General features: G+C 42.2%; 1 protein-coding gene across 1 annotated transcript in view; it reads left to right on the top strand.

The window, feature by feature from the left end:
* Positions 1 to 17,488, top strand: part of LOC126426453 (speckle-type POZ protein-like) — a 41,550-nt gene extending 24,062 nt beyond the window's left edge. Inside the window, exons 2-4 of the mRNA XM_050088367.1 lie at positions 8,423 to 8,545; positions 12,495 to 12,629; positions 17,406 to 17,488. Of these exons, the coding sequence (XP_049944324.1) occupies positions 8,423 to 8,545; positions 12,495 to 12,629; positions 17,406 to 17,488 (341 nt within the window). The remainder of the gene's footprint in view (positions 1 to 8,422; positions 8,546 to 12,494; positions 12,630 to 17,405) is intronic.
* Positions 17,489 to 19,396: the final 1,908 nt, after the last annotated feature.

Below are 19,396 nucleotides of genomic sequence, written 5' to 3'. Positions count from 1 at the left end.
CAGAGAGCATGGCGTTCAAGGATTTGAAGGGATTTATAAAAGGTAGGGGGGGGGGCGGAGATCCAGGCCAGATGGGCGTAACAAAGGATAGGGTGGATGAGGGATTTATAGGAGTGGAGTATGGTGGAGGGGTCCAGACCCCACATACGGCCAGAAAGGAGCTTGACGAGACGGAGTCGGGAGCATGTCTTGGCTTGGATTGTCCGGAGATGGGGGTCCAGGAGGCGACGGTCGAGGGTGACGCCAAAGTACTTAAGGGTGGGGGTGAGGGCGATAGGATGGCCATAGATGGTTAGATAGAAATCGAGGAGGCGAAAGGAAGGGGTGGTTTTGCCTACAACCGCCTGGGTTTTGGAGGGATTAGATTCCTCCAGGCTAGGAACCTTTTAAATAGGCCATCATCCTTCACCATCTTAATCCTTGAATATAGAGTGAAAGTGAAATACAAGAGTGTTGTACTTATTTCATTTACCTAGTACTAATCAGTGAAGGTTTTACAGAACCAAAGCTATTCAGCAGTAAATCAGCACAATCTAGCGTAGGCATTAACTGACATGCTAACTGAAGTGAACGTTTATGTGTTTTACGGATTGCTTAATATGAACTTCTGTGACGCTTTGACGTCCCCACTCCCTCTGAAAGCTGGCGCAGGCTGTCTTATTCATAAAAGAGGCGATTTTTAGCCGGGAAAATTACTAAATAAAAGCGATATTTACAAGACTCGCAGTAATAGCAAAACACAAGGCCCGCACCTCATCAGAGAGTCGTCGCTGTCACGTCGGGAAGTAAAGCCGGAAAACCTAACGACTATACATATCTACGAGCAGACGTCGACGTGGAGTACCTAAAAAGGGAACCACAAGAGAGTTGGGGATGCTTCAGCTGCCTGCATTGCAGAAGTCATATGAAAGTGATGACATTTAATTACTTAATGTTGTTCTCTGAAATTTATTCATAGCTATATGCAGTGGCCTGGAAGCAACATACTCTACGTCACACAAGTTGTCTGTCTGTAGATAATACTGCCCACACAAGGCCAGGCCAGCTAGCTAGTACAAGGGCCTGCTGAAAAGTAATGCCTCCGAATTTTTTATATGGAAACTCGTAAAGATTTTTAAATCAAGCAGACTTCATTAACAGTCTACATCTTTATTTTTCAGTGTATATATTTGCATCTCAACATAGTCACCCTGGCGACGAACATATTTCTCCCAATGAGAGACCAGTTTGTCGATACCGTCACTGCAGAATTTTTGGCTTTGTTGATGCAGTTACAACCGCATCTCTGCTTGCACCGCTTCATCACTATCAATGTGAAGTCGTTCAAGGTGGTGTTAGTGCTTCTTGTGTGAAGCCACAGCAGATTATTAGTTCTGCATACAAGTAAAGATTGCGTAACAGGCTTCTCAGTCAGCAATCGCATTTGAATGTTCTTTCTTTGTCATAATATTGTGTTATGCATCATATAACAAAGAGAAACGTCTGCCATGACGTGCCTCAAGTCGACAACGGTAGAATCATGTCGCATTCAGGCTGCACTATATCGTTCTGCGATATTGTTACTGATGTACATTCTCCTAGATAATTTGAAGTTTTATTGGATTGATGGTATAGACAATAGGTAGATAATATGATATCTAACAAAAACAATGCAGAAAGTTGTACTTAGTAATTCAGCCATTATAGTCTGGGGGTTTAAAAATGACTGGGAAACAATTACATAAGGGGTTCCCCAAGGATCAATCTTAGTTCCAATGTTGTTCCACATATACGGAAATGATCTCCTGTCTAATATATAACAAACCGAAACAATCCTTTTTGCAGATGCTACCAGTACTGTACTCAATCCAGGCCTGCATACAGAATCAGAAGAAATGGTAAAGTGTGCTCTTAAAAGTATCTTTGATGGGTTTTCTGTGAATGGTCTCACCCACAATTTTAAAAAGACACCACATATTCAGTTCTGCACATCTAGGGATAGTACACAATATCAAGTGTAACACCAGGTGAGGAAATAATAAATAGGGTGGAAACTTCAAAATTGTTAGGTGTCCATATTGATGAGAATTTAAACTGGAAATGTGTGAAATCTTATGCGACTTAACTGCTAAGGTCATCGATCCCTAGGCTTACAAACTGCTTAACCTAAATTATCCTAAGGACAAACACACACACCCATGCCCAAGGGAGGAATCGAACCTCCGCCGGGACCACCTGTACAGTCCATGACTGCAGCGCCTTAGACCACTCGACTAATCCCGCGCGGCTTTAAAGTGGAAACAGCACATTTTGGAACTCCTGAAGCAACTCAGTTCAGTCATATTTGCACTTAGAATCATTTCAAATCTTGGAGAGAGACAAATCAGTAAGGTGGCGTATATTGCATATTTGCATTCAGTAATGTAATATGGAATAATGTTCTCATCTTCAAGAAAGAAAGTCTTCACCCACATTGTTGTAAATAAAGCGCTACAGTTCAAACAGAACAATGATGTTCATAATTACAACGCAAGGAGGGAAAATGACATCCATTACTTCACAGTAAGATTGTTATTAGCACAAAAAGTTGTGAACAATACCACGATAACTTACCCAGTGATATAAAATGTGTCACAGACAGCAAAGTAAAATCTGAAAACAAACTGGAAGTTTCTCTCCCACAACTCCCTGAAAATTCCATAGAAGAATTTCTATTATTGTAATGTATAGAGGATGGTGAGTAGGAATAACTACTCAAATCGATATATTTAAAAAAATGAAACAATAAACTCATAAATGACCAGAATGTAGCCATATTTACAAATTAATTTGCGATGTGAATGTAAAATCATATATTCCACGTCATTACAATATATCATGCAAAATGATCCATTTATCATGGAACTAACTGACTATGTCACTTTCTAGAAATAATTTCTTACCGGGAACTGTACAATCTATCAACATAATGTAGACATATTCACATCAAGTAGCACACAAAAAGTCTTTGTTATTTATCACATTAAAAGTTCAGGTTTACTTGACACCGTCATCACTATTAGCAGATGACCGTCATATTGTTCTTATTCTCCATCTTCTTTTTGTATTTATGGTGTGGTGATAATTTTTAGCATATTGTGCAAACTTTCCATATATCGTGATTTACCAGTGTCCGCTTTCAGTACATGATAAATACTCGTTGTACGTTGCTGTACAGAATTGCTTTATGTACATTGCAGTACGCATAACCGTTGAGGTTGCAGTTTTGTTTGTTCTTGAGCATCTGAGTCTTTCTGGCTGTGTCAGTTCAGTAGTATCTACATTTGCAGGGGTTGTCTCGTCGAGCACTGCCAATTTCTGCTGGAGGAAATTTCAGATCGCTCTTATGTGTCCACAACAAAATCTGTTAATTAGTATACCAACATTTCTACAAGCAACATCAAGCTCGTTTCTGGGAAGAAATATCATACGCCGAACAGATATTCAACCTTAAAGGCATCGTGGGAGCAAGAGCTCACCAGTGATCTTTGTCAGATTTAAGAAGCCATACGTCACGATAAAGAGACAAGCGTTATTTAGTGCCTTGGAAGAGTTTTGGGTTGACAAAGAAAGAGATAAGTCACTAAACATACAGTATGTGATCAAAAGTATCCGGACACCTGGATGAAGATGGCTTACAAGTTCGTGGCGCCCTCCATCAGTAATGCTGGAATTCGATATATTGTTGGCTCACCCTTAGCCTTGATGACAGCTTCCACTCTCGTAGGCGTACATTCAGTCATGTGCTGGAAGGTTTCTTGGGGAATGGCAGTCCATTCTTCACGGAGTGCTGCACTGAGGAGAGGTATCGATGTCGGTCGGTGAGGCGTGACACGAAGTCGGCGTTGCAAAACATCCCACAGGTTTTCTATAGAATTCTAGTCAGAACTCTGTGCAGGACAGTCCATTACAGGGACGTTATGCTCTTGTAACAACTGCGCCACAGGCGGCGCATTATGAATAGGTGCTCGATCGTGTTGAAAGATGCAACCGCCATCCCCGAATTGCTCTTCAACATTGGGAAGCAAAAAGGTGCTCAAAACATCAATGTAGGCCTGTGCTGCGATAGTGCCACGCAAAATAACAAGGGGTCCAACCCCCCCCCCCTCCCCCTCACGAAAAGCACGACTACACCGTAACACCACCGCCTCCGAATTTTACTGTTGGCACTACACACGCTAGCAGACGACGTTCAACAGACATTCGCCATACCCACACCCTGCCATCGGATTGCCACATTGTGTACCGTGATTCGTCACTCCACACAACGTTTTTCAACTGTTCTATCGTCCAATGTTTACGCTCCTTACACCAAGCGAGGCGTCGTTTGGCATTTATCAGCCGCTCGACCATGAAATTCAAGTTTTCTCCCCTCCTGCCGAACTGTCACAGTACGTGCAGTGGATCCTGATGCAGTTTGTAATTCCTGTGTGATGGTCTGGATAGATGTCTGCCTATTACACGCTACAACCCTCTTCAGCTGTCGGCAGCCTCTGTCAGTCAACAGACGAGCTCGGCCTGATACTTTTGATTATATAGTGTACACTGACGAATACTATCTCGAAAGTCAAGTAGGAAATATTTCTGACCCGTTTTAAATGAAGACAGGGGTCAGACAAGGATATGGATTATCCCCCATCGTCTTCGGCATAATACTGGAAAAAATAGTGAAAATCTGCGAAGAAGCTCTGTATTTGGAAGGAATAAGAGGAATACACTTGGAAGTGAAAGGCAGAAAATGAAGTGATTAGCTTTTGCCGACGACGTCATGGGCATTCTGTCTTTACAGATGGTGTTTCGTCTCTTGGTCTGGTCAGTAAGTCCTCTAGATTTCTTACCTATTGAAAACATCCGGTCATAAGTTGCTGAGAGATTTTAAGATTTTTGATGCAGTTGATCATAAGGTCCGACTAAATAAGCTACAAGCATTATGAATAAGAGGGGCAGGTAATTACTGGTTTTGATCAGACTTAGCAGATAAAGTACAAATAGCAAAGATAGCACAACCCTCAAACACGTCTAAAGCTTTAGTAAAACACTTCTCAGAGGCAACATACGTTGTATAATAGTTCCTCAGGATAACGTTGTAGGACCGATAGTGTTCCTGATATAAATCAATGACTAAAATTCCAGTGTAGTCAAGGAGAAAATAATTATCTTTACTGATGGCAGTAGCATTATAATCACCAGGGAAACGAGAGAAATCCTTGAAGAGAAAGCAAATGCAGCCCTCAAGCAATTTAAATGTGGTCAATTAGCAATAAAGTGACATTGAAGATGGAGAAAACAAGTGTCATGAATTTCAGATAGAAGAGAGAAAACGACACTATTAAGTTAAATGTAGATATCACCTCTATAGACAGTGTAACAAATGCAACATTTCTTGCAATGAATACCTATGCTCACTTCAAGGGATGGGAACACACAAAGACATTTGCAAACAGAATAACGTAAGAATGTTAAGCCCATCAAAGTCCTGTCATCAATGTGTAGCAGCCAGTGTCTTTTAGTAGCATAGTATTCATATGTACACTCAGTTCCTAGCTGTGGTATTCTTTTATGGGAAATAAAAGGCACTGTAGCCAGTTCTCAAACTGCAGTTAAGGGCCATAAGACTAATGACCGGAAATAGTAATCAAACTCGTTATAAAGATCTGTAAAAAACACTGCGGATTTTAATTGCCGTGTGCGAGTACATTTACCAATCAGTTGCACACATCAGAAACAACAATGGTGACTGCACAAACAACTCTATCCATGACCATGGAACTAGTCCTAGACTGAACTTACATTTACTAGGAAAGAATAATTATAAAAACAAAAGTAGCATTTCCTACCAAGGAATAAAACTCTACAAAAAATTAGCAAAGAAGATTAAAGAAATTGCTAAAACAAACTTATTTAAAAAAGCAATTAAAAAGTACCAGTTAACTCAATGATTCTATACATTGGAGGGTTACTTAGATGACAGAGTAGGCCTACGTGTTTGGTAAAAATGTAATGCAAATAATAAACATCTGACATTCCACATAACACCTTAATACTTTATATTTTCCTTCTGTTTTTCATTTTCAGAAAAAAGTTACTTGTAAAGCTGTGGAATGCATAATTTTAACACTTTCTACTTTTTCTGAGTTCAACAAGTCACTCGTGATAGAAGGATTCTGAGTCACTATTTCACGCTAGCTAATGGGAAGTTGCGGTGCACAAAATAGTCCTGACGTCAGAAATTAATATGAGTAGTGTGTGAAGTGTTGCAAAACAATGCGTGTATAGTATGCATTTGTGTTCAGTAAATCGGAGTGAGAAATGAATGGACAGTATAACATTATCAAATAACTTACTTCTACAATGGCGTTTTTCAATAGGGCCAGTGCAAATGAGCTAATAGTAGTGCTTTAAACAGAGACCTTTGTAGCTCCGCGGGATGAGCCCAGTGGTCTCAAGCGCTGCAGTCATGGACTGTGTGGCTAGTCCCGGCAGAGGTTCGAGTCCTCCCTCGGACATGGGTGTGTGTGTTTGTCCTTAGGATAATTTAGATTCAGTAATGTGTGAACTTAGGGACTGATGACCTTAGCAGTTAAGTCCCATAATATTTCACATACATTTGAACATTTTTAGAGAGCCTTGTATTGGGAACGCTGGAGGCACCAGTCTTCATCCAGCCATCCTGATTTAGGTTTTCTTTAGTTTCTCTAAATTATTCCAGGAAAAGGCAGGGATGGTTCTTACTATATAGCCACAGCTGGCTACCTGTTCCATCCTTGTCATTCTAAACCAGTTATCGTTTCCATTGTACCTGTAATACCAATACATGTCCAGTATCCTTGCACCTCAGTCACACCAGATATCCAGTCGAGTTCGACAGCTGTATCAAAGTTTACTTCCTGCCCGCAGATCACCTACAGACTAATGATGTATTCTTCCTACTGTAGCGACCTGGGGTGAGTGGACCACTTGGCATAGAGGTGGTGGAGCAGCAAATTGTGGCAGTGGTGGTACTGGCCAGAGGTGGCTAGTAAAATTCCGCTGCAAAGTGCAACATATTTTATTTAGTCTTCAGTTACAACATTGAAGTGCTGCAGTGCATCTTGATACACCCTCTGCAGGCGTCAGGTCACCTGGCGGTGGTGGTGACGACAGATGGCAGTGAGATGGTCAGGTGACACTGGTCTCCTGCTTTGCTGATACCACACTCAGTACTACATGCCTGATTTAGCAGTATGCAGCCCTTACTGAAAGGTGCCAGAGATATTTACCTCCACTGCACTCTCTTAGGTGTCTACTGGTGCTTGGCTAGAAGCTCATCCTGGTGTACAAGGATGAGAGCTGTACAGCCCTGGTTGCGAACTGCTGACTTCTGAGGTAGAAGCTTGGTTTTGTTGTGGAGATTGGGGAATAGCTCATCCAGTGTGTCGTTCTAAGTTCATTGGAGAAAATTTAGAACTGTGAGCCAGTCTAGAGGATCTGCCTGGTCAGGCCAGTGCAAGCAGCTGGCTGGCCCTTGGTATGATGGGGACTTGCATTTACCTGAAGTCATGCTGCCAGACTGTACATCACTGAGTGAGAAGCAGTGGTTAGATATAACGACTGACACCACGCTTGCTGTACCATTGACAGCTTCCATGCACATCCAAACTGACACCCCCATGTTGCATGCTGCAGGAATACTCTGCAGGCCAGCTTGGTCACGCCACCTTGCAGGGTGCAAACAGGCTAACTTGTGGAATTACATATCGGCTCCTCTGAGCCTGCCTGCCTGGCTGCTTCATATATGATTGCCGTAAGCTTCATTTAATTCAGTAACTCCTGAAATTTACCATCGGTGTTACACTACTCTTCGGTACACGTGCCATGAGTAATATTTTGTTACTATCCAACCTAACTGATATTTTCATTTTTTTATAATGACCATATGGCGTTGTCAGCTGAGTGATCCCATCTGCGTATGTTCAGCAGCCTGATGCAAGTGTTTCCATTTGACGCCACTTTAGCAATTGGCACATCAATGAAGGTGAGATGAAATGATTGGGATAACACAAGGAGCCAGTCCTAAACCCATAATCTAGAAGCAGCAATGGTTATCATGAGATCATGGGCTGCAATTTTAATAGCCAGCAGTATACTTTTGCTAACTGTTTTGTTGTTGTTGAACCACTTAACCTGATTCCATGAACAACCCTGTGCAACTGGTGCAGATACTAACTCTTTTCACCACTGTAGTATGCGTAAATCTACCTTCTGGCTCCATAGTGGTGTGTGTAGTATTACTTCAACGTATGATGAGCAGACAGTATCACACCTGTTCCTGCTGTCTACCAACGAGCCACCTGTTTACCATGTGAATACTCTCGCTCTCACCCCATGGCAGCCAACCCACACCTATTCTGTGCTTCTCTTACAGCGAACCAGCCACCCAAGACAGCGAGCCACCTGCTGCCACTCCACCAGAGAGCGGACATGGTGGCACGCCTGCCGCTGCCTCTGATGCTGCGCCACCACCCACAGATCTTCTCCAGCGAGTGCAGTGAGTTCTCTGCCACACATTCATAATTCTAGTCCTGTGAACAATTGTACTACTGATATTTATAACTACATTTCTTTGTCACCCAGTTGATGATCTACACTTCTACATCAACACAAATCATTGTTTTATGTTGTTATCAAAAACATAGAAAACTATTTCACCAATTTACTTGAGATTTTTAAACTACATTGTAATGAAAGTCCACCCAGACATGGGTTATACTGTTGCTTTAGTATATATAACATATAAATACATATGTAATATAAAAAGCAAAACTCTGTTAGCAAAAATTACTCTAAAAATCATATATATATATATATATATATATATATATGATATATATGATTTTTAGAGTAACCTGTAGAAATCTGAAGTATATATATATATATATATATATATACACATATATATATATATATATATATATATATATATATATATATATATACAATGACTACTTAATTATTGTATATATATAATGTTGAGTGTATGTGTGTGTGTGTGTGTGTGTGTGTGTGTGTGTGTGTGTGTGTGTGTGTGTATGACTTCCTGCCAAACCCTGCATCGATTTCAACAAAATTTGACACAGAAACAGTACTGTGGGATTTTATGACCTCATATCTGTAATAGGAGTGGAGATACGGACAAATACGTATTTTCTCAGCCCTGGGGTATACGTATATGTGCTAACATGGATGACAGGCATATTGTGTGGGAATAGTATTGACCTGCCTTATTGCTTTGGTTTGCAGTGCAGCATACACATCAGGAGCAAGAAACTGTTTTCCAGCCCCCAATGTGTACGCTGCCTTGCACTATAAGCATTTGTGCTGTAGTAGTACTTGCATGAACTTACAATTTCCTTTGTTCGGTAAATATGTGTGTCTCCAATACTCATCGCCATCACACTGGATAAAATAGAGGAAATCTAGAAAGAGGCTATGAATTTGGAAGTAATAAGAGGAACACACCTTACGACTGAATGACAGAACCCGAAGATGAAGTGTTTAGCTTATGCTGATGACCTTGCTCTCTTAGCTGACAACCGAGAAGACACTTCGTGAAACCACAGAAAAAAACAGGTCTTCAAATCTTCTGTGGAAGAAATAACATATAGAGTACAGGTAGCGAAGTGAGAGATGCATGGATGTAAATCAGAGGAAGATTAAGAGGACAGAAGTTTAAATGCCTGGGGGAATGGTTCAACCCAATGGAGTCGATAAGGAGGCAAAGGAGGAGCCAGAAAACTAGACCTGACCTACAAGCTAACACAGAACAAGTACAACAATGGGCATTATCCTACAAGACCACAATCAGATACTATAACTCGGTAGTACAACCAGAACGATCGTACACTTTGGAGTGTCTTATTTTAAATAAAATGGTGAGCTTCGAGAACTCGAAAACAAAGAACGAAGATTTTGAGGAAAATACGTGGACCACAGAACAGTACTGATGGGACTCGGAAGAAGATGAAAAGTGGAGAACTGTACCAGGACACCGACAAGATCGCGGACAGAATGAGAAAGCGAATGTTAAAGTTCTATAGACACTACTAAGGATGGATGAGTGCAGATTGACCATAAAGCTCTTCAGCTACACCATGGGATTAATGGCCACATCTAAAGGGGTAGATGAGGTGAAGTGGGATGCAATGAAGTTGGAATTGCGCTGCAGATGGTCCACAAAAGAAGAGAGCAGAGTTAAAGTATGAATCATTTCAAGAGAGACCACTAAACAGAAGGCCCAAACTGTCGTTTCTGAGATGGAGAAAAAAAAGCAGCGAAAGAATATAGAGATTCTGGAGAAGATAAGGAAAACCAAAAAATCTTAACTTCTGTGCTACTCGTAATTGAACAAACTCAGAAGTTTAAAAAATGCAGTTGTCGGTGTGACTGAGGTGCATTTTGTGGAGTATTTCAATGACCTAGTTTGGGATCACACGTTTCAAGCTAGCATGGAACTAACTATTTCAGGAGGGCTGTAGTCAATCCAGGCAAGATCTCACCAGCACCAAATGACTAGTGCCTGAAAGGACTGATATATTTTTCCCTTTTCTGTGCAGGCATGACACACAGCTTGACTCTGGAACTCGACAGCCATCCTGATTTAGGTTTTCCTTAGTTTCTCTAAATTACTTCAGGAAAATGTCGCAATGGTTCTCACTGCATGACCACAGCCACCTGTTCCACCCCTGTCATTCTAGACCTGTGAGTCTGTAAATGTCTGTATATGTGAGTTACTTTAATATTGTCGTTTCCAATGCACCTGTAATACCAAGGTATGTCAGTATCCTTGTACAAAAAATCTACCTCAGTCACACCAGATACCCACCCGAGTTAGAGAGCCTTTCTGTATTAAAGTTTCTTTGCTCCCCACAGATCACCTACAGACTGATAATGCATTCTTCCTATTGAATATACAGGGGGTAAGTGAACCACTTGGCATGCAGGTGGTGCAGTGGATCATTGTGGAAGCGATGGTGCTGGCCAGAGATGGCAAGAAAAATTCCGCTGCAAGATGCAACATACTTTATTTAGTCTTGTGCTACAACATCGAAGTGCTGCAATGCACCTTGGAACACCTTCTGCAGGCGTCAGGTCACCTGGCGATGGTAATGACGACAGATGGGCGTGGCAATGAGATGGTCAGTTGACATTGGTCTCCTGCTTTGCTGATACTGTTTACCACACTCAGCAATACGTGTCTGAGTTAGCAGTATGCAGCCCTTACTGAAAGGTGCCAGAGATTCGTACCTCCACTGCACTCTCTTAGGTGTCTACTGGTGCTTGGCTAGAAGCTCATCCTGGTGTACAAGGATGAGAGCTGTACAGCCCTGGTTGCGAACTGCTGGCCTCTGAGGTAGAAGCTTGGTTTTGTTGTGGAGATTGGGGAATAGCTCATCCAGTGTGTCGTTCTAAGTTCATTGGAGAAAATTTAGAACTGTGAGCCAGTCTAGAGGATCTGCCTGGTCAGGCCAGTGCAAGCAGCTGGCTGGCCCTTAGTATGATGGGGACTTGCATTTACCTGAAGTCATGCTGCCAGACTGTACATCACTGTGTGAGAAGCAGTGGTTAGATATAACGACTGACACCACGCTTGCTGTCCCATTGACAGCTTCCATGCACATCCAAACTGGCACCCCCATGTTGCGTGCTGCAGGAATACTCTGCAGGCCAGTTTGGTCTGGTCACCTTGCGGTGTGCAAATAGGCTAACTTGTGGAATTACATATCGGCTCCTCTCAGCCTGCCTGCTTCATATATGGCTGCCATAAGCTTCATTTAATTCAGTAACTCCTGAAATTTACCATCGGCGTTACACTACTCTTTGGTATACGCGCCATGAGTAATATTTTGTTACTATCCAACTTAATTGATATTTTCATTTTTTTATAATGACCATATGGCGTTGTCAGCTGAGTGATCCCATCTGGGTATGTTCAGCAGCCTGATGCAAGTGTTTCCATTTGACGCCATTTCAGCAGTTGGCACATCAATGAAGGTGAGATGAAGTGATTGGGATAACACAAGGAGTCAGTCCCCAAGTGAATAAAATCTACGAGCTACCTGAGAATCGAACAAGGAAACCCATGATCTAGAAGCAGTAATGGTTATCATGAGACCATGGGCTATAATTTTAAGAGCCAGCAGTATACTTTTGGTAACTGTTTTGTTGTTGTTGAGGCACTTAACCTGATTCCATGAGCAACCCTGTACAACTGGTGCAGATCCTAACTCTTTTCAACACTGTAGTGTGAACATCAGTTGAGCCATGTATCTATCCTGTGACTCCATAGCGGTGTGTGTAGTATTACTTCAATGTGTGCTGAGCAGACAGTATCACACCTGTGCCTGCTGTCTAGCAAGGAGCCACCTGTTTCCCATGTGAATGCTCTCGCTCTCACCCCATGACAGCCAACCCACACCTATTCTGTGCTTCTCTTACAGTGAGCCAACCGCCCAAAACAGCGAGCCACCTGCTGCCACTCCACCAGAGAGCGGACATGGTGGCACGCCTGCCACTGCCGCTGCCGCTGCCGCTGATTCTGCGCCACCGCCCACAGACTCCCTCTCTCGAGTGCGGTGAGTTCTTTGATCACGTATGTACGTCCTAGCATTAGTTCTGTGCCCAACATTCATAATTCCAGTTTCATGAACAGTTGCACTATATATATTTGTATACGCATCTGTTTGCCACCAAGTCGATTAATCTGTACTTCTATATAAACACAAGTCGTTTTTTAATGTTGTTACTAAAGATACCAAAAAGTTTTTGACCAGTTTACTTCAGATTCTTACACTGTACTCTAACGAGAATTCACACGGACATAGGTTATATATTGCTTTCACATATATACACATAAATAGATACTTAATATATAAAAGCGAAACTCTGTAAGCAAAAGTCTCGAAAACGTCTTGGCTGATTTATACATTACTCTAATGAACATTCGGATGAACATAGCATATATGTTTATAATATAAATCGTATATACAAACATCTAATATGAAAATGTTTTCAGCATAAATATCAAAAAGTTCTGTATAATTACTATATATATATATATATATATATATATATATATATATATATATATATATATATATATATATATATATATGGAGACGTTGTTAGCAAAAATCTCGAAAAAGTCTTGAGTCGGTTACCTCAGAATTTTACAGGTTATGCGTCGATTTCAACAAAACTTGATACACAGGCCACAAAAGTATCAGCAGTGTGAGGTTTACAAGCTCATAGTGTATTAGAAGTGCAGATATGGGCAAATGTTTCAGTCCCTTGGGTGTTAGCGTATGGGGTACCCTGAAGGACAGGCATGTTGTCTGCGAATAGTATTGACCTCCCTTATAGCTCTTCTTTGCAATGCAGTATACACATCAGCAGCAGGAATCTGTTTTCCATCCCCCAATTTGTAGGCTGTCTTACACAATAGACATTTGTGTGGGAGTAGTACGTAGGTGCCCTTTCAGTCTTCTTTCTAGGGGTTCCATGTGTGTCTGCAATACTCATCAACATCACAATGGATAGAGAAAATCATAAAATGGAAGTACAACAAACAGGCATTATCCTACCACAACAGATACTATAACTTGGTAGTGCAACTTAAACGATTGTACGCTTCCTAGTGTCTTATTTGAAATAAAAGTGCGAGCTTCGACAACTCGAGGAAAAAGAACGAAGATTTTGAGGAAAATACTCGGACCACAGAAGTCTACTGATGGGACTTGGGAATGGCTGTGCAGTGGGAGGATGGATTGAGGAAATGGATCATAAGGGAGAGGGAGATTGAGCTGGACAGAGAGAGGAGGAGATGGACTGAGTGACAGGAACAGAGAAAATGAAAAGAGAGTGGGTGGGGAGGTGATGGTCAGTGTGAGGGGGAGGAGGAAATGTACATTGGGAAGGGGGAAATGCAGGGGGCCTGTGGACGTGGTGGAGTGGTAATGGGCAGATGGAAAAAGTAAATGGGCGGCAACAGAGGGAGGGAAGGAGGGTATGGGTAGAGAGAGGAGGGAAGTAAATGTTGTCAGAGAGAGAGGCATGGGAGATGAACAAAGAGAGTGGTGGGAGGAGATGGAGAAACAGAATGGGAAAGAGGAGATGGATATGTAGAGTTGGGAGGAAGAAATGGGAAGAGAGAGAGAAGGTTGGAAGAGGAAAGCATAGGGCGGGAGGAGAAGAAGATGTCTGCAATATATGTGTGGAACACACTCGCAATTGAAGCTGTTGGAAAAAAACGCTGTATACTCGTACTACAATAGGGAAACACTGACCGCAAAAATCTTGTAAAGTGCTTGATCGATTTATTTCAGATTATTACATGATACTCTAATAAACATGCAGACTGTCATACGTTACATATTCTTCTGTTAAAACTGAGTATAAGAAAGAAAATGTTGCACTGTGCAGTGCTGTGAAAAGTCGGCCGTTTTGTTCTCTTTCCCACAGTCAGTTTGACCTATGTCAGTATGGCATTTAAACTGTGATAGCAAGGCATTTAAACCATAAGACAAATCGTTTCTCCCACATATATTCCTTCTCATTATATATATTTTAAACAAAAATTGTATACACAACAATGTACTGTTTTGGTTTCATTCTCCTAGTCCGTTTTCACAGAAAATAGGAAAGTTATATTTATGGCTCATTGGTTTATGGTGAGAATACAACTACAGAATGTGAATTTGCAACAACAATAAGCAAGGTTCAAGGATAAAGAGAGGAGGAAACGGAGATAAAAAGAGAGTTGGGGGAGGAAGTGGACATAGTAGGAAGAGAGGTGCAGAGACAGTATGGGGGATGGAGGTGGAGATAGAGAGAGGTGGGGGAGGTGGAGGCTATGAATAAAGAGATAAAGGTGGAGAACGACATTAAGACTTATAACCAATTCCCATACATATTTATCAGTTGCAGAACATGGCCCAGTTCGCAAGTAATAATAATAACAATTTCGTGTGACTCAGCGGCCTGGCTCAAGTCTTTCACGTGGAAATCACTCTGGAGACTAGCGCGTCCCTAATCTACACATTATATAACAAGGGAACGGGGACCTGGAGTTTAAAGAGGGATTCGAAGAACATGTCGCTTCGGGGCGCTCCTCACTTCGTTGAGGGGTGAAGGCTAGGTTAAAAGGAAGACTGCAAAGCCTGTGGTCCGCCAGAGGTTTCATCACCCGACATCTCGCTTTCCAGGTACACGCTTTTATCACTAGACAAGTAAGACCGACATACCCAGTCGAGAAGCCGTTTATTATATGCACTAAAATGACCACAACCGTTACCACTTACCAGACTGCTTCCCAGGTTGTTGAGGGGGACAGTGCTCGGTTCGTAACTCAGACACATTCAGCTGGGGTGCACAGCACTGCTCTTCACCCTCATAGGTTGCCGTCATTGCCACTCCCAGTATGCAGACTCTTACGAAATAAAATGACCCAACACTATTGGAAATATACGAGGGTCATTCGATAAGTAATGCGCCACATTTTTCTCTCAAAACGTATTTATTGTTAAGTGTCAGAATTTGGTGACAATATACATCAACACATCTTGTCCAAGTCGTATTTTTCTACATAGTCTCCATCACGTTCTACGCCAACGTTGTGGAAGAGCGTGTATTCCCTGCTGGTAAAAGCGCTTGTCCCGTAGGCGTAGCCATGTTTTCACTGCACCACTGACACTCTCATCATCTTCAAAGTGTGTTCCCCGTAGAGAATTTTGATTGGCCCAAAGAGATGGAAGTCCGAAGGTGTCACGTCTGGACTGTAAGGTGGATGAAGAAATGATGCCCAGCCCAATTTGGCTATGTGTTCCTGGGTTCTCAGACTTGTGTGTGGATGTCCATTACCGTGTTGGAGCAAGATTTCTGCTGGATCCTTATCCGATCAAAAACGTCGTAAATTGTTCTTGAATTTATTTAGAGTCTTCAGATATACCTCTGAACTGATGGTTGCACCCTTAGCGTGACATCCACTAGAATGACACCATCACAATCTCAGAAGACTGTCACTATGACAGAGGCGTTGTCTCGAATTACTTATTTGTCGTGAATGAGGATGATGCCGCTTAATGGACTGCCTTTTTCTTACCGGCGCAAAGTGGTGCACCCAGATTTCGTCCACTGTAACGAACTGTGACAGAAAAGCCTCTCCATCGGTCTGAAAACGCTCCAGCAATTTAGATGAATTGGCTTTCTTTGAATCTTGTGGTCCACTGCGAACATTCGTGGAACCCATCGTGAGCACCTGTTTCAATATCCGAGAGCCTCGGTCATTGCGGACACCTGTAGCGCCAGTTGCCGAGCTGTTATGCGGTTGTCCACAAATAATGGCATCTGCACGGTTCAGCATGTCTGGAGCAGTGGCTGTGACAGGACGTCCCAAGCGTGGCTGATCATGGAGCTCTGTTTCTGCATTTCTTGAGGCTGTAACTTTCTTTATCCACCGCCCAACTGTACTCCTATCAACTGCATCATCGCCATACACTGCACACAAACTTCTATGGATGTTCACCACGGTTTCTTTTGCTGCACACAGGAATTCAATAACAGTACGCTGCTTGTAACGTAAGTAGTATGTAGATGCCATTTTGACGGTGTATTACGGCGCTGCCACTTGCTAGAACAGTTCGAAACTTCCCTGGCGCACAGAACAAATATCAAATGTCAAGCGCCAACAAGTACGTTTGTCTATGCATATTACTCGTATTACTGAACGACCCTCGTACATAGCTGCCTCAGCATTAGATTTACGATACTAAATTTCCCTCAGCGTTAAAACAAGCAGCTCTGAGGCAGACTACAGTGTAAAAGTCGCTGTGTCTTTGCCATCCAAAAGATACAGGACGTAACCAAACTCCACTAACAAACATTTTGACATTCGAAGATATCTGCGCTCTTTTTTTTTAAAAAAAGAATGTTCTAAATTCCTTTACGCAGCTTCTCCTTGTGGTGAAGCCTTCATACAAAGCATTTTCCTCTCCCTACCACTGTCTGTATATACGTCTCCTCCAGTGTCTCGTTTTTTGCCACTGGCATTTTCTCCGTCCATCCCTCTCACAGCCTTTGCTTTTGTCCCTTTCATTCGCTCTTCCTTAGCACAGTCTATTTCTCTACCACTTTGTCCCATTGCTATTGTCTTTGTCCCATTCTTTTTCTCTCCCATTGCCAATGGCACCGTTTTTCTTACTTACAGTCTGCAGTCTTCCTCGTCAACTGCCATTATATCCTTTCCATACATGGTCTTGGGAATGGTTTGCTTTGTGTTTGACCCCTACACCTGAAAATTTTAACATGCGAGTATAGGGGCTGGGGCAAATAGAGTAAATTCTTTTGTGTTGCAGTTCGTTGGTCTAAGGTGGTGGAGGGGGAGAGCGAATGGGAGGGCAGGTCCAGACCCAACCCCCCACCCCCACCACGCCCCTGAAGCCTATGTATGATCACTCACCTCTCCATTTCACTTCCAGGGGTCTACTCTCTCTTTGGCTCCCACTGCTTCTATCTCCATCCAGCTCTCTTCCTCTTTTACTGCCACTGTCTTTTGCTGACCATCAATATCTCCTCTGTCTTTGCATCCACTGCTATTGTTTTCATTTATCTCTCTTTGTCTTCCACTCTAACCTTCCTTCTCACACTATCACTGTCTTCTCTCTCTTTCTCTCCCACTCGTGCTGTCTCCTCTCGCTTCCACTGTGACTCTCTGCAATCTCTTTCAGCACAAAAAACCTCCATGTAATTTTCATCGTTTATAGTCACCGAATTCACACACCGACATTTCTTTCGTTTTTTAATGGAGCTAAATAATTTGAATTTCGTCCATGGCCATCGAAAGAGGCTTGTGAGAGAACTCGAGCGACATAGCACTATCGGACTTGTTCAAACAGTATCGATATAACAGCTCCACAAATCACTGTCGCACCATCAGGATGAGTTATTCCACAAACGTCTGCCCTGTTGTGCCAGGTTTATTCTCAGGTTTGGTTCTGGCGCTTACCTGCATGCGTGAGGCCCATTAGTCTGTGACGTCTGTTGTATTAACCAAATAACTTGTTCGTAAGTCTACTGAGACATTCACAACTTACAAGACAGTTGAAAAAGTCAATACGGTTTATGACGAATGCCGCCAAAAATTGGAGCAGTGGTGCGCATGTATGCTGAACAAGGACGTAGCCTGGATTCTGTCAAAGGGATTGGGGGGGGGGGGGGAGAGGACCTTAAAAAACTCATTTTTTTCATAAAATTTCCGCAAAATACAATAAACCATTTTATCCAGATACAATCTCGTTACTTAGGAGTGCCGTATTTTGGCAAACCACAACGAAACACCAATGCTCCCAATTTCGTTCCCGCCAAGGTCATTTTATATTCTTTTTCTTTTACTCTGGAACTGAGCTGAGAAAATTAACAGGAATGCACGGGCGGTAATTTTCTGAGACCCTGTGATTTTTACCCACAGGGATTTTGGAGTAAAGAGATCTCTGTTCGATAGGGCAGCTAAAATAATTTTATATGGAGGAAATGCAAAGGATGTTGGATTACTCAACCTTTACTTCTCGTAAATTTCCTAATTTAAGCATGCATCTGTCACTTCTTTAATGCAACAAATATCATTTTCCACATTAAACCATGTCCTGGCAGGCAAATGTATGACCACAAATGAGGAGAATTTGGATTATTATTTATTCATCATATGGCTTTTAGTGCCGGAAGTCTCTGAAGGGAGGCTTGGTTCGCCTTCGACGCAGCTCCTTTCATTTAAGCAGAGGGGCTGCACCTTTAAGAGACTCGCAACCTGTCATGAAAGAAAAGTATTCAGAAGAAATTGGCTGCACCCGATGGTAATGGACCAAGCACCGGATTTGCTTAAACTGAAAATAGGAAGCCACAGAAAACCATTATGAAGGTTGTCGGCAGATGGATTTGAACCACCTCCCCTCCCAAAAGAAGGGATTCTTAGCTAGCGGCTCAACAGACAGAGCTACTTCAGGTCGGTGGAGAATTTTGAAAAACTGGTTGTTTCAAAATACAAGAAAATGCATCACAACAAAAGAGGGATTTGTAGCTTTGCATATTTTTCCTTTACTTGTGGATGTTTGGTCATTTCATAGTGAACGAATCTATGCACATTTCAAAATTTAATTTCACATGTAATTGCCACCTTCAGTTACTTTCGTATTGCTAAGAATCTAAATAGGTTTTGGACGAAAGCTGAAAAAATCTTTTAGAAACATCACATACCCCTTCCGCTAATCACAGACTCCTCCCCATCGTTCCGTATTGGAACTGGTTTACACAACTGAGCACCCCCAGAGTGCCCACACTGGGTAGTATTGTG

Source organism: Schistocerca serialis, chromosome 11 (assembly GCF_023864345.2).
Source record: "Schistocerca serialis cubense isolate TAMUIC-IGC-003099 chromosome 11, iqSchSeri2.2, whole genome shotgun sequence".
NCBI lineage: Eukaryota > Metazoa > Arthropoda > Insecta > Orthoptera > Acrididae > Schistocerca > Schistocerca serialis.
This window is presented reverse-complemented; position numbering and strand designations above follow the sequence as displayed.